The sequence below is a fragment of the Contarinia nasturtii genome, unplaced genomic scaffold (assembly GCF_009176525.2).
Source record: "Contarinia nasturtii isolate CC-2019 unplaced genomic scaffold, AAFC_CNas_1.1 Cnas_scaffold_630, whole genome shotgun sequence".
Classification (NCBI taxonomy): Eukaryota; Metazoa; Arthropoda; class Insecta; order Diptera; family Cecidomyiidae; genus Contarinia; species Contarinia nasturtii.
Genome location: NW_022197981.1, coordinates 2,113,665 through 2,127,170, shown reverse-complemented (window position 1 = coordinate 2,127,170; position 13,506 = coordinate 2,113,665). Strand labels below are relative to the sequence as shown.

General features: G+C 32.7%; 1 protein-coding gene across 2 annotated transcripts; it reads left to right on the top strand.

Annotated features, from left to right (window-relative positions):
• The first annotated feature begins 3,588 nt into the window (after nt 1–3,588).
• LOC116340339 (sialin-like) lies at nt 3,589–13,432 on the top strand. Of its 2 annotated transcripts, none has more exons than XM_031766791.1 (4): nt 3,589–4,313; nt 9,728–9,890; nt 10,004–10,266; nt 10,550–13,432. In XM_031766791.1, the coding sequence occupies exons 2-4, from the start codon at nt 9,752–9,754 to the stop codon at nt 11,744–11,746; spliced, it is 1,599 nt and encodes a 532-aa protein (XP_031622651.1). In that variant the 5' UTR covers nt 3,589–4,313; nt 9,728–9,751; the 3' UTR covers nt 11,747–13,432. The 2 variants fall into 2 exon arrangements, with proteins under 2 accessions (XP_031622651.1, XP_031622650.1); XM_031766790.1 differs by lacking the exon at nt 3,589–4,313 and adding an exon at nt 4,553–5,006.
• The last annotated feature ends 74 nt before the right edge of the window (nt 13,433–13,506 follow it).

Below are 13,506 nucleotides of genomic sequence, written 5' to 3'. Positions count from 1 at the left end.
ATCTGGATATTCAACGCAACTGCACAGCGGCAGAGCTGCGTGCGTCGCAAATATAATCTACGGTAGGTCGCTACGTACATATATGTGTATCGAATGCCGCACGTAAACAGTCACACTGTGTCTGTATTTTTCGTGTAGCGACATACCGTAGATTATATAAACCGCCTATAATAAATCAGCATTACTAGATAAATGTCTTCAAATGCGTTATAGAAAAAAGTACGTCAGTAATAGTGTCAAAAACTGTATGTGACGCGTTATATAAAAAAGTTCGCCAACAAAAGCGTGACATCGTCCATATATTTTATAACGCTTTTGCTGACTGACTTTTTTCAGAACGCATTTGAAGACATTTATCTAGTAATGTTGATTTATTCTAAGTGATCCATATGTGCGATAGCTCTGGCTCTGTGCAGTTGCGTTAAATATCCAGATATTCTAAAATATCTCGGATGGATATCCATCCAAAATACATAGACTGGTTCTATTCGATACTGACCATATAACGTTACCAATTTGTCTACAAGTGTACGTTTACATTGTTTATTCTGAGTATTCTAAGAAGTCGGTAAATTTAAAACTAAAATAAAAAATATTTTCCCAGGAATTTTACATCGATGTGATCGATTAAAAAAAACACCAAATGAATGTGAACTATATAAAAAAGGAGAACATCAGAAATGACTTTGGCAAATTGAAAAATGTGCAAAATATTGCAATTCACAATTTATTTTACTGTGGCATTACGACTCGAAGCGGCAATTGTTTATTGCCGCGTATAAAATTCCAACTTGCAAGATGCAATCAAGAACCAAGAATGCAAACAATTAAATTCTTAAATTAAAATTTATTAACAATGGATTCAGCGAAATATATTTTTCTTCGAAACTCTTTTTTTTTTTCATTTTTTCCACATTTTTTTATGTGGTATAAACTATTTTTGAACTTAACGATACAGGCATGTACTGCTCGTTTGTCTCAAGATCGTTCGATGGGATAGTTGTTTTTTAAATTGGTTAGTCAATAAATCAATATCAGAGATGGGCATTTAAGTACATTGAATACAATAAAATTTACTTTCCCACTTTAAAACTCAAATTAAATAATTTAACTGTGTTTAAAAAAAATTAGTTCAAATCGGAGCTTAAAATCGTCAGATACTCTAGATTCATACAAGTAGTTTTAGCTTTGTATTACTATACTATTCAAAAGCTGTAAAAAGCTGTGAAAGTAGTATGTCGATTGATGTCCTCCCCAAAGCTCAAATCAAAACATCTCCTTGGCTATTCAGACCACGCGCAACTCTGATAAATATGAATGCAGATGCTGTTGTCAAGAAATTCCGTGAATTTAAAACACTATAAAAAAAGTAGTAGACAGGTCGTTTTTCTTTAAATAAACGACAGTCAAGTAGGACAAACTAACCGAATTTTTGGAAATGAGCTTATAATATATTGCCATCGTTCTTATTCATTTCGCAAAAACCGACTCGAACGAAATAAACGATCAAAGAAATATTATGAATATGTTTAGAAGATTTCAAGTGTTGATTGATGTTCTTAAAATGAGTCAGTAATTTTGTATCGCACACACACACACACGCACGCACAGGAGTCTGCCTGATTAACTGTGAATTTTGCAAAATAATGGATCTAATTAAGAATTTTGCGATTTAGATTGTAGCAATGGTCATTATCAAAGAATTTTACTGTCTAGCAAACTTTGTGTGAAAATTACTTGTATTTTAGCGTTTCGTCGAAACCATCTAAATGAGCATTTCTGCCAAACATTATTAACGACATGCCGGCTATAACGAAATTCAAACCAAAAATATGCATGCTTGTGTCATGTGTTTATGTTGTTGGCCAACGGTCAATACACAACATACTTCTATAGACAATATAGCACCAACCACGTACAACATACAAACAAAAAAAAAATCAATATCATTGTTTCGGTCGAAAACGGCGGCGACGACGACGATGGATACTGTTTGAACTATCTATTTCGCACATTTAGACTGTAAATATATAAAACAACTCAACTGATGTCAACTACGAATTTGTTTTTTTTGTCTCGTTCTCGAGTCACCGCTCATTTAAATGTGTTGATTCATTATAATATTCGTTCATCATTTCGCAATAGTCGAAATATTTGCACCGATACAAACATACAATAGGGCTATGCAAGATAGGTGTCGGTTCAAAAAGTTTCGGTTTTTGGTAGCTTTTCGATTGGAATTTTCCAATATTTGAAAGATCAACTTCTCTTCTCTTCCTCTTCCGACTCTTTTGAAATTGGCTTGTTTTTCGTTATATTTTCCGGATCATTTTGCAAACAATTCTCAATGAAATTCGGAAAATTTTAAATATTGCCACACATCTTTCTATAAATTCTCGCCCACTTAATGAAACTCGATAGCTAGATATATCAAAATGATTCAAATATTTAACGATAACACGATGATAAGTCATGCGCTATATTTTTCGGACATTATGTACTTTTTTTTGTTGTTGTTGTTTGAACACATTTGATACATCTTCGTCTGTTCTATTTCGTGTCTAGCGCAATAAGTGATTTGTCGCATATCGATCGAACCAATATTTATATACACATAAAAAATGGTTCGAAATAAATTGTAAGAGCCTTTTTTTATTATTGTTGCTCTATGTATCGATTATCCATTGTTATTTGTGTCAAATAAAATTACCGTCTAATCTAAATAGTAGCGTTTGAACAGTTGTCATTGTAATTTGATATTCTATGCATTTTTAAAAACGAGCGACATGCATCCCATCATCGCGCACGTGTCACAGTCATATAATTTCTACGTAAATTTTGATGCCAACTATGCAAATGATACAAATATCAATTATAATTTGGAATATTTTAATATTAAAATGGTGAATCATCAATTGCCCCATAGAAACATTTCCATGACAATCCATTTTCAATTGTGAGTTCGAATTTAACGGTTATTTTCTCACTTAAAATTGACCCAAATTCGGAGTTTGTGCGAAAAAAGAGAGAGAGAGCGAGATGTTTGTGTGTTGTATCCTGTGCTTTGCGGCTGGCAGCACATGGACATATTCGTGAAAAGGGCGAAACGTCAAGAGCAACAATAGCAGTAGCAACAACAACCATAGACAGTAATGTACTAGGCAATGTGTGTTAGTGGGCATATGAGCGAAAAAAAAGTGACTATGTTTGGTAGTGTGTGTGTGTATGTATGGATGTGCGCAAGCGCACCCATAATTCAATGCTTCATCGTTTTTCTTTGTCGGATTTTTATTACATTTCGAAGCAAAAATACAATTGCACGAGAATAACATTGTGACGAAGCTTTGCAGCACATTTTACTGTAACCGCCGTCGTGTTGCCGTACAAACGTAAACTCACTCTATATGTATATACATATCGCGCGTGTCATGTTGTGCGCTCTGCTCAAACCGAATCTCACACACGAAACATCTATACACAGTTAAATGTGCGAATGAGCGAATAAGCGCTAAACGTCACACGACTGCCACTGTTGTGTATAAATAAAATAGCAAAACATTTTTCTGGTGTTCTTTAGTATAAGTTCTGTTTTGAGTTTAACCAGTTTTCTTTTTGTTTCATACGACGATCGTCCCGCATATATACACCACATCAATTTTGTCGGACCACATTGCACTACTCTCTCATTCGATACACGGGAATAGGAAGAGTGTAATATTATTAATATACGGTGGTCAAGTGTGATTGAATTGCCATTTGATTGGCAAACGATTTTGAATAAGAAAACGGGAAACAAACACTCACAATTCGAAATTTCGTCACATAATAACCAATAAATAATAATAATTAATAGTTTCATGTGCTTTTCCTTTGTCCATCAATTTTGATGATTTATCAATTGTTTCAATTTAAATTTAAAAGCCCGACGCATTGCACCCGTGTTTAATATGACAGAGTATGTTGTGTGTATCTGATATATGATGGGCGCTTTTTTTCGTTATTTTCTCGTGGCCAATAGTTAAATGTTGTGTTTGCTATTAATTAGTCAATTGACAATGCTTTAGCTCGCGTATCCATATAGTGTTAATCAATAGTGTCACAAGAAAAAAAAAAACAAACAGCTACTCTATCATTTTAATTAAGATGCTGAGACCAAACAACAACAAAACTATCAGCAGCAACAGCAACGCTTTACAACATCAACTCAGTATTGAGTAATAGTAAGACCGACGAGAAGAGAAAAAACAAACCAACCACATTACACAGCAACCATATGATTTTGGTGAATTGATGACACCCAACAGGAGAGAAGTGTACGCGAAAACAAAAAACAAAAAAAAATGAGTTCAAACAAATAAATTAAAAACAGTACGCGGATAATTGTAAAATATTTTGTTTTCGTTTTCATTTTTCTTTGATTATTTTATTTTGCGCTTTTAATTTCATTTTCGGTCTTTTTTTCTCGCATTAATAATTTCGATTCTTTCTCTCACTTCAATCCACTCTGCTCGCTTTGAATTAATTGTTTTATGTGTGTTTGCGCGGGTTTAAGTACTCGAATTTATTCAATTAAAATTGATTTGTAAATATCACATGCAATCGATGATTCAATTTACGCAAATCGATTTCATGTCTGCTATCCGTCTGCACGGCGTATCCATTTCGTCTTAAATTGAATTCCATCAATGATCTGTAATTCGAATAAAAAACACGTAATAAACAAATAAAATAAAAAAAAGTATCATCACAACAGCTGAAACGTTAAATGAAAGAAAGACCACATTTGATTTCAATCACGTGTGATTTGTAATAAATACACTGGAAATTATGATGGACTAGCGACATTTCAATCAAAACTGTCTTTGAGTAATGTAGCACATGCTACATAATTATCATCGTCAATAACAGTCACAAAGGCTCGGCATAAGATCGACAACGTACTGTTGTTTTTACAGAGGAAAAAGCAAAGAAATCAACAACAATATCGAAACGGATTCAAAAACACGGTTAGTTTATCAAAATATTAGAATTATTTTTGGCATTATCGCATTTTTATTTTCACACATCATTCAATTTTACTTTCTTTCGGTTGTGCGTCATTAGAAATTGCTTCGGTTTTTTACTCGCAATCATTACAATTGTGTGTCTGTTCCTTTCTTGGGCGAATACAAAAGGGTTGTTTTTCGTACATTAAAAAAGTGATGTCATAAATTACCGCACATTGCAAATCGTGTTCAATGCGGAAACAATCGCTTGCGTTAAACAAGTCTGTAAAAAGACGATTTTTTTCTTTGTTTATGTTAAATAATCGTTTGAAATAAACGTTATTGATAAATCTCTGCATTAGATAGCAACACGTTCTTACAAAAAGGCGAACTTAAGTGTAAAAGTAAACATTTAAAAAAATTTTTGTTTATTTTAAATCGAAAATGATCACACAAAAAAAGAGGGAGTTCCAAACATACAAAAATATATGGTATACATAGTCACATGATGAATAATTGATCTTTCAAAAGTCGTATTTTTGCGAATTTGTTTTTTTAATTCGTTTTCTTTTAGTGTATTTTTTCCGCTAGTATTCTCTCTATGGTTTTTTTTTGTGTGACTATGACTTCATGATAAAGAATTGAATAAAGAAAGGAACCAAATTAAAATTCAAGCGAAACTCATTATCATCATCGATCGAATATCAATCACAAAATAAAAAAAAACATAAAAAACAACGGATTTAAACCTCAATCCTATCCATGAACTTGCGATTCATAAACATGCTTTTCGGATAGCCCCAAACTAAGCAAGAGACCACGTGTGATTTTAGCATATGATTCAAATTTTATTACATGCAGTTTTTTTCAACACGCGCGCGCATGCTTATCCAACGATGAATCAATTAGCGATTATTATCAAGGCTCGATTTCATATTCAACACATTTTATTGTGGCTGTATGCAAGCACATGTTTATTATATGTAAATTGTTTAATATTGTTTTATCTTTATACTTGGTCCGATGTTAAACTAGAAATTGATAACAATGTTGCTAAGCAACAAGAGAAAAAATTGCTAAAAATAATGAGAAGTGATCTGTTTCAAATTTTTTTTTTCGTTGTTTTGTGCTCAAAGCAACGGCAAACGAGCGCTTCAGCAAATATTTAGCGATCAATATTTATGCGATGGGTTCAGAAGTTAGATTCAGGCCATCGATCTACATTTTATAAACACAACGAAAACATAAATAAACGATTATTTAGCCAACGGCAAGGATATCTGTAACAAACACAACAGAATAATTACATTCACTATACGAATGCACGAATCTAACGAAAGAAGTCACAGTCATACGGTGTTGTGTTTTTTTTTCTGTTTATAAATGCAATGACGAAATTTCAACTTGGTTGGCATTCAATGTGGTTTTTTTTGTAATCGTTTCCGTTTTCGTTATCAATGATTCATGTGTCGCTTTAGATGAATAATCAAGTTTTAATTGCATTTTGGAATTGATGCCTGAGCTCGCATTAATGAATAATCGATACATTTGTAATCAACTTTCTTCCTAAGGTTTTCTTGATAATTTGTGCTTTTCATGCCAAATAGGCAAAACAGCAATTATAATATAATTGCGCATCGGTACATTCATTTATTTATTTTTTATGGAATGGTGTTAACGGATATGAGTCTCACTCTATTGCACTCATAAATTCATTAAGCAAAAAATTCTATATTGATAAAATAAAAAATTGAATAGCAAAGGAATTTCAAAAGTACCCACGTACTTATATGGACGACGATTAAGAGCAAATGTTCTCAGCATTTCTTATACATGTACATATAGTTGGGAATTCGTACACGTTCCATCACAGCTCGTGTCATCATGACTTCCATCGTTACTTTCGACGCTTCAGCTTTTTTTCTCCATATGATTTCATAAAGAGTTCCAAAATGAAAAATGCCTGTCGATGGAATGTCAGAAATGAAATGCCTATTCAGACTTTTTTCCCCGTGTATATTGGTCTGCAACATAGGATTTATTCATTTTATTTCGATGCCGTGTGTGATTGTTCTCACGTTTCGTTGGGGATTGTGAATTTTATTCGTATTTTAAATGAAGCCACATTATGGACAATTGACGAATGAATATCATATGTAGAGCCGCAAAAAAGAAAGTAAAAAACATCAATCGATATTTGACATGCACACACACAGTTGTTCATGGTTGTAAAAATGAATCACAAAATATCGACCAACCGACCGAATTTGTTTCACTTTTTTTTCGAGGCGAAAAAATTTGATTTTCAAAACATTGCAATACATGATAAACGCACAATTGAGTGAATCGCTTTATACCAGAAGTCACATTTATTCTCAGACATTCAATGGATGGGCGAGTAACTAAAGCAAATCGAAATGATTTAATCGATAACAGCTGGTATGGAGTTTGCTTCGTGCAATTTTTAATAGCAGAGTATGAATATAAATCAATGTTTACAATGGCTTTAATTGACAACTGAATCAAAGTTTCATCGGTCAAAAATGTCAACAAAATAAAAGTCCAAATGTGGCACGTCATTTCACATGATTTGTTAATAACATTGTAAATAATAATAATTTGAGATAATTGCTCAAGAACCGGATAGGATTTTCTAATATTTTTTTCTATAGAATAAATAAGCACTGTCAGAAATTGCATATTTTATTCGATGTTCCGTGTCGCCTCGCCGCTGTCAATCCATTCCAAAAAGATTAATTTATGGATCGATCAATTGCGACATATTCAAAACACTTATGATTGATTGATTGCTGTAATTGCAGGTGTTCAAATGACAACAGAGAGAAAATCAAGGCTCAATTTTCAGGCATAAATTAAATGCTGACATATGACGGATATAAAATATGAGAAATTCAAAAGAAAAATAGCCAAGATCACGTTTCGCTTTCGATCAAACACATTTCAGTTATTTTATTTTTTTTTTATAATAACCGTATCAATAAATTGCCGGCAATTGTTATTTTGTTTTAAGAAAAAAAAGTTGTTCTCGTTTTATGGATTTGTAATTTATCAACCCCCAAACTCAGCGATAGAAGTGAGTTGCACGCTTTTTTTGAAGTTTGTTGTTGTTGCGAAAAGCGAGTAGTGTTATCATTGCAACAAAATATGGTAATGACTCGTGCACATACACATCTAATATCAACACTTATTGTCGTGTTATTTTATACAATTTGATTGCATTGAAATTGTGATTTATATCAAAATGACTCTCGGAAATGGTTTCATTAATTTTTACTGCTGCTGCTGACGCCGCCAAAGTAATTGCGTCACACAAAAGCGAAAAAAATATTGAACGAATATAGAGAGAGAGAGAGAGAAAGAGGAAGAGAGAGAAAAAAAAAATATTTTATCAAAATAAACATAAACTGGATAAATTTAAAGTGTCACACTAAAAGTTTATTTTATGATGACGAAGAATATTTTTACGAATTGGAAATTAATTGCTTGTTATTATTGAAATAAAAATATGTGCTTACCAAATAATATTTAGCAAACACCAGAATTGTGTTTTTCCATACTATACGAAAGAAGAGAAAATACGCAACATAGAATGTATTTTACGATTACGTTATGTGTTTAAGATCGGATTATATATTCAATTCAATGGGTATTGAATGTAGAATGAGTCGAAGAGGAAAAAAATAAGCGGTATTTTGTTAACAATTTATTTGAATGCAAAAATGTTCATAAACAAAAGACAAGAATATTAGGGGGCATTTATTTACTTTTGGTACTTTCTGGTTTTGTTTTGATTTATTTTTTCGTTGAATTCAGCTTTGTAAATAAATATAAACCGAGAATATGATGCAAAATGAGCGAACCGTTTTTTTTTTCGCTTTAGCCAAGAAATAAAACGCACTCCAAACTTTAAATACAAGTGCCAAATCAGATGAAACAACAAATCCGCTATTTGGCAAATTGTTAGTATTGTGGACATTCTCCCTCTCGAAAATATTTGTTTCACTTTGCGCACATGCCATGACCTTGGCCCTGTATCACATAGCCTACAATTTTATTTGACTTTAAATTAAAGTTGTATCCATAAACGGTAGCCGTGAGGAACATTCACTCATTTACGTCTTAGCCAAATGTGTACATAATCATCATTATTTTCATACATGCTTTTCCTTATCTACACGTTGAATATGTTATCTCGGTTATTTCAAGATATGTTTTGGCGACATTCGTTCTGATTACAATACAACAAATGGTTCCGAGGTTTCTATAGTTCTCGCTCTGGCAGCAGAAAAAAGCAATCATTGACACACTGTTTTGTGTATGTTCTGAATGAAATCTTTCGGGTGCACTTCTGTTGCAGACAGTTTTATCAATGAAAAAACGAGCAAAATGTATCCAACGCATTCTATGCTATCTTCAATTCCATTTGTAGTACATACCGATAACAATTCCATGTGCATTATGTCCGGTGATAACTTATTTCAAATGTAATTCAATCCGGTTGACTTAAACTTGACTTCTCTACGTTTGCGATCGTTTGGACTGCTCAAAGCGTCGTTGCACTGTATTAAATGCATTCAATTTTAAACATTAAACTTGAACGGTTGGCTTACTTTGTTTTGAAATAACAACAAGAAAAAAAAAGAAATTGTTCGTATTTATTTATGTTTGTTTTTCATTTTGTTTCTCTTTTCAAATAACAAAAAAAATTGCGTGTGAAACAGAAAGCCATTTTTGCGAAATAAAAAATGTCGTTGAGCCGTGATGTGCGCGTGCAGCGCAAGTCCAAACCAGTAAAGTGTAGTCGACATTTTAATCAAAATGGATTGGTTTCGGTTGGTGACCGAATTTATGCGAACAACACCGTCACAGATCAGTGCAATACCAGTAAGTAAAAAGACATTTTTTTTCTTCAATTCTTTTTGTCTTGTCAATGTGCTTGCATTGCACACTTTAATTGTAATTTTTTTTAAAAAAACGTTTACTTTTTCCTTTTGAAGGTTGGATCCCAGCACGGTTGGTGCTTTACTTTTTATCATGGTCGGGGTTTCTTGTATCATTTATGATGCGCAATGATATTAACATCGCTCTTGTATCCATGATTCGGGCCAAAAATGATACAATTCTACAATCAAGTGTAAATGCATCCAATGCTAGTGATACTAAAGTGCCAATCACTATGTACGGTGGTGAATTCGAATGGTCATCATCTGTACAGTCGGTGATTTTGGGCTCGTTTTATGCTTGTTACGTTTTATCTCAGGTAAATGAAATGAAGTTTACATAAGTTTCGAAACGAAAACAAGAAAACTAAATCAAAAATAAAAAAAATTATGATAATCCACAAACAAGCTAGTATAACTTATAGGTATTTTTAGTTCAGCGCGAAAAAAAACGTCTCTTGAAAAAATGCATGACAATTATTTTCGATGAGAAGTTTTTTTTTCTACAGTGCTGAAATGACATACCTATATCGAGAGTAAAAAAAATCGATGGCTAAAATTGATTTGCAAATTTCATTTTCTTTTATATTCTTCGTTCAACAGGTGGTTGGTGGCGTTGCTACTCAGTATTTTGGTACAAAGAATGTTTTTGGATGGTCACAATTTGTGACGGCCGCATGTAGTTTAGGAATACCAATGGCATCGTCTTATCATTATAGTGCCTTGATATTGTTACGTTCAATTCAAGGATTTGCGTCAGGTTTAACATGGCCCGCCATGTATGCCATTGTCAGCTATTGGATTCCAGCAAAAGAGCGAAGCCGTTTTATGTCAAGCTTTCAAGGATTCAGCGTTGGCATTGGCCTAACATATCCGCTGTGCGGTTTTATCATCAACTATTGGGGTTGGCGTCTGGTATTCTACACAAGCGGTACAATTGGAATGTCATGGTGTTTAATGTGGTATTTATTGGCATTTAATTCACCCGACGAGCATCCACGTATATCATGCCATGAATATGAGTACATTCAACGAAATATTGATGACAGCATTCGTGCCGGTCAAGGTATGAACGTACCGTGGCGCAGTATATTCACATCGTTGCCAGCCTGGTCGATTGGCGTAACAACATTTGGCCGTATTTGGGTGCATTATACATTTATAATGGGCGGTCCAGCATATATGAAAAACATTCTTGGTGTTAATATTCAAACGAATGGCCTATTGTCTGGTACACCATTTTTATGTTCGTACATATCGTCGGTGGTGTTCTGTTGGATAGCCGATTATATGATGAAACGACATGTCATGTCATTGACAAACATTCGAAAATTCTTTACAATTTTATCACAAGTATTACCGGGTATATTGGCATTGTTTATTGGTTATTGCACCGATTTTTATATTATACTTTTAATTTGGTTTATATCTGTTACGTTGATAACCGCATCTTATGCTGGTCCAATGGCCAATATCGTCGATATTGCACCAAATTTAGCCGGTCCAGTATTAGCTTTTGCTCAAACGATTCACATGAGTGCCTCATTTTTGAATCCAGTCGTTCAAGGTTTTATCGTTACCGATACCACTGATGTTGGTCAATGGAAATTGGCATTCATCACAATGGCAGTGATCGCTTGTACTACATACATTATGTTTCATGTGTATGGAACAGCCGAAATACAACCATGGAATTATCCGCCAACAAAACTGTTACCTGACACCAATGGTGCGATCAAACCGATGATTGAAAAACCAACAACGATTGCCACACAGAACAGTGTTCTTCTTGTTAAATAGGTGTAAACAATACCATTTTCTTCAATTGATTTACAATTTTTTTGTTTTGGGTCTTTTGTTTTTTCTATCTATATCTATATCTATATATTTCTATTTTTGGTTCAATGTAATCATTGACCACAAATTCCATTTTATGTTTTTTTTTTTTTAAGTACACAAACACTACACTGACATAACGAAAAAAAGACATACTTTCAAATTAAGCTATATAATTGTATATTGGAATTTAGTGAACATTTTTCAAGTATTTACGTTGCAATTAGTTGTAGCGCAAAAAGAAATAAGATGTAAAAGAGAAAAAAACCAACAAACATACAGAACAGTATACACGTTTATACAAATATAGTATACATTGAACATTAATTATTGTTATTATCTCTCTCTCTTTAATTCTATTTTTCATTTCAATAATGAGTGCAACATAATATAAATATGTATAAACATTAATAATTGTATCTATAGTTTTTTTTTTTTTTAATGCACGTAGAATTCTTTATGATGATTATGAATCTTTATTCAGAGCAATGGATTGCAAAATGACAAATGTATGGTCAACACTCAGAAATTGTGCATGATTGCACCCGCTTGATGAAGTTAAAAAAAAAATATATATGTAATAGCAAAAAATTATAACGAAATAGATAGATTGTGTAATTATCTTTGCCTATATATTCATAAATCCTATAAACATTTTGCAACCTTCTTTCATTCGTGCACTATTGAAAAGCAAATAAGATTACAATTTTCAAAGAATGTCAATTATGAATTGCGCCTCAAAATTAAAACCCCCCGTTCGAAATGTTTAAAGTTCAAATAAATGTCGGCATATGGTGAATACCTTACTAGAACAAGATTGAATAATGAATAAGTTTGCACCGTAAAATGAATATCATGTACGAAAATGTCAATTTACATTGACCGACAAACAAAATGAATTCTTGTTAAACATTTTAAAATAGCGATGATTTGCCACAATTTCTGAGTGTATTCCATAAAACAGATACAGAAAAGAATATAGTACAATAGTTAGATTTTTTTTTTCTCATGCAAATAACATTTTGTAAATATAAATTAGCTTGTGAATACAACAAGCTTGTTTCCCTACAATCAAATGCAAAGCAAAAAACGAATGAAACAAAAGAGATCAACATATATAAATCTATAAAGAATCAGGTAAAGCAATATCATCATAAACGGTTCTGGTGTGTTTAGGAACAAAATCAGGCATATTATGAACGAATTAGTGAAGTGTTAGATAAGAAACAGTGAATAAAAATTAGTTATAAGCGAGTACACAGTATGGAGAGATAAGTTCATTCTAAGTATTCGAGATAAATCCAAAGTTCAAAGTTAGCATCGATTTTGAGTCTTTGCACAAACAAAAATGTTCATTTAGTTTTTAAATGAAATGATTCATACTGTGTACGCGATTTTATTGAATAAGCCAGAAATTGTGAAACGAATTATGCAGGTAAATTCGATTTAAATCGCTCGATCAAACATTCGATTGGATAAGATTGTTGCTCAGCAATATATTTAGTAATTTAGGCGCTATTGGCGCAAAAACCGTTCCGATGATTAAATGACACATAAAAATATTTTTACTATTTCATAATCTCTTCTATTATACACAATGTTTAATTGAGTTAATGACAGAAAAAAAGGAATAAAGTTTATTTTTTCATACGAAATGCGTTTTTCTTTCGAGCATTCTTTCAATTCATTTCAAACCTCAAAACTAGTTTTGCGGCGATTTACAC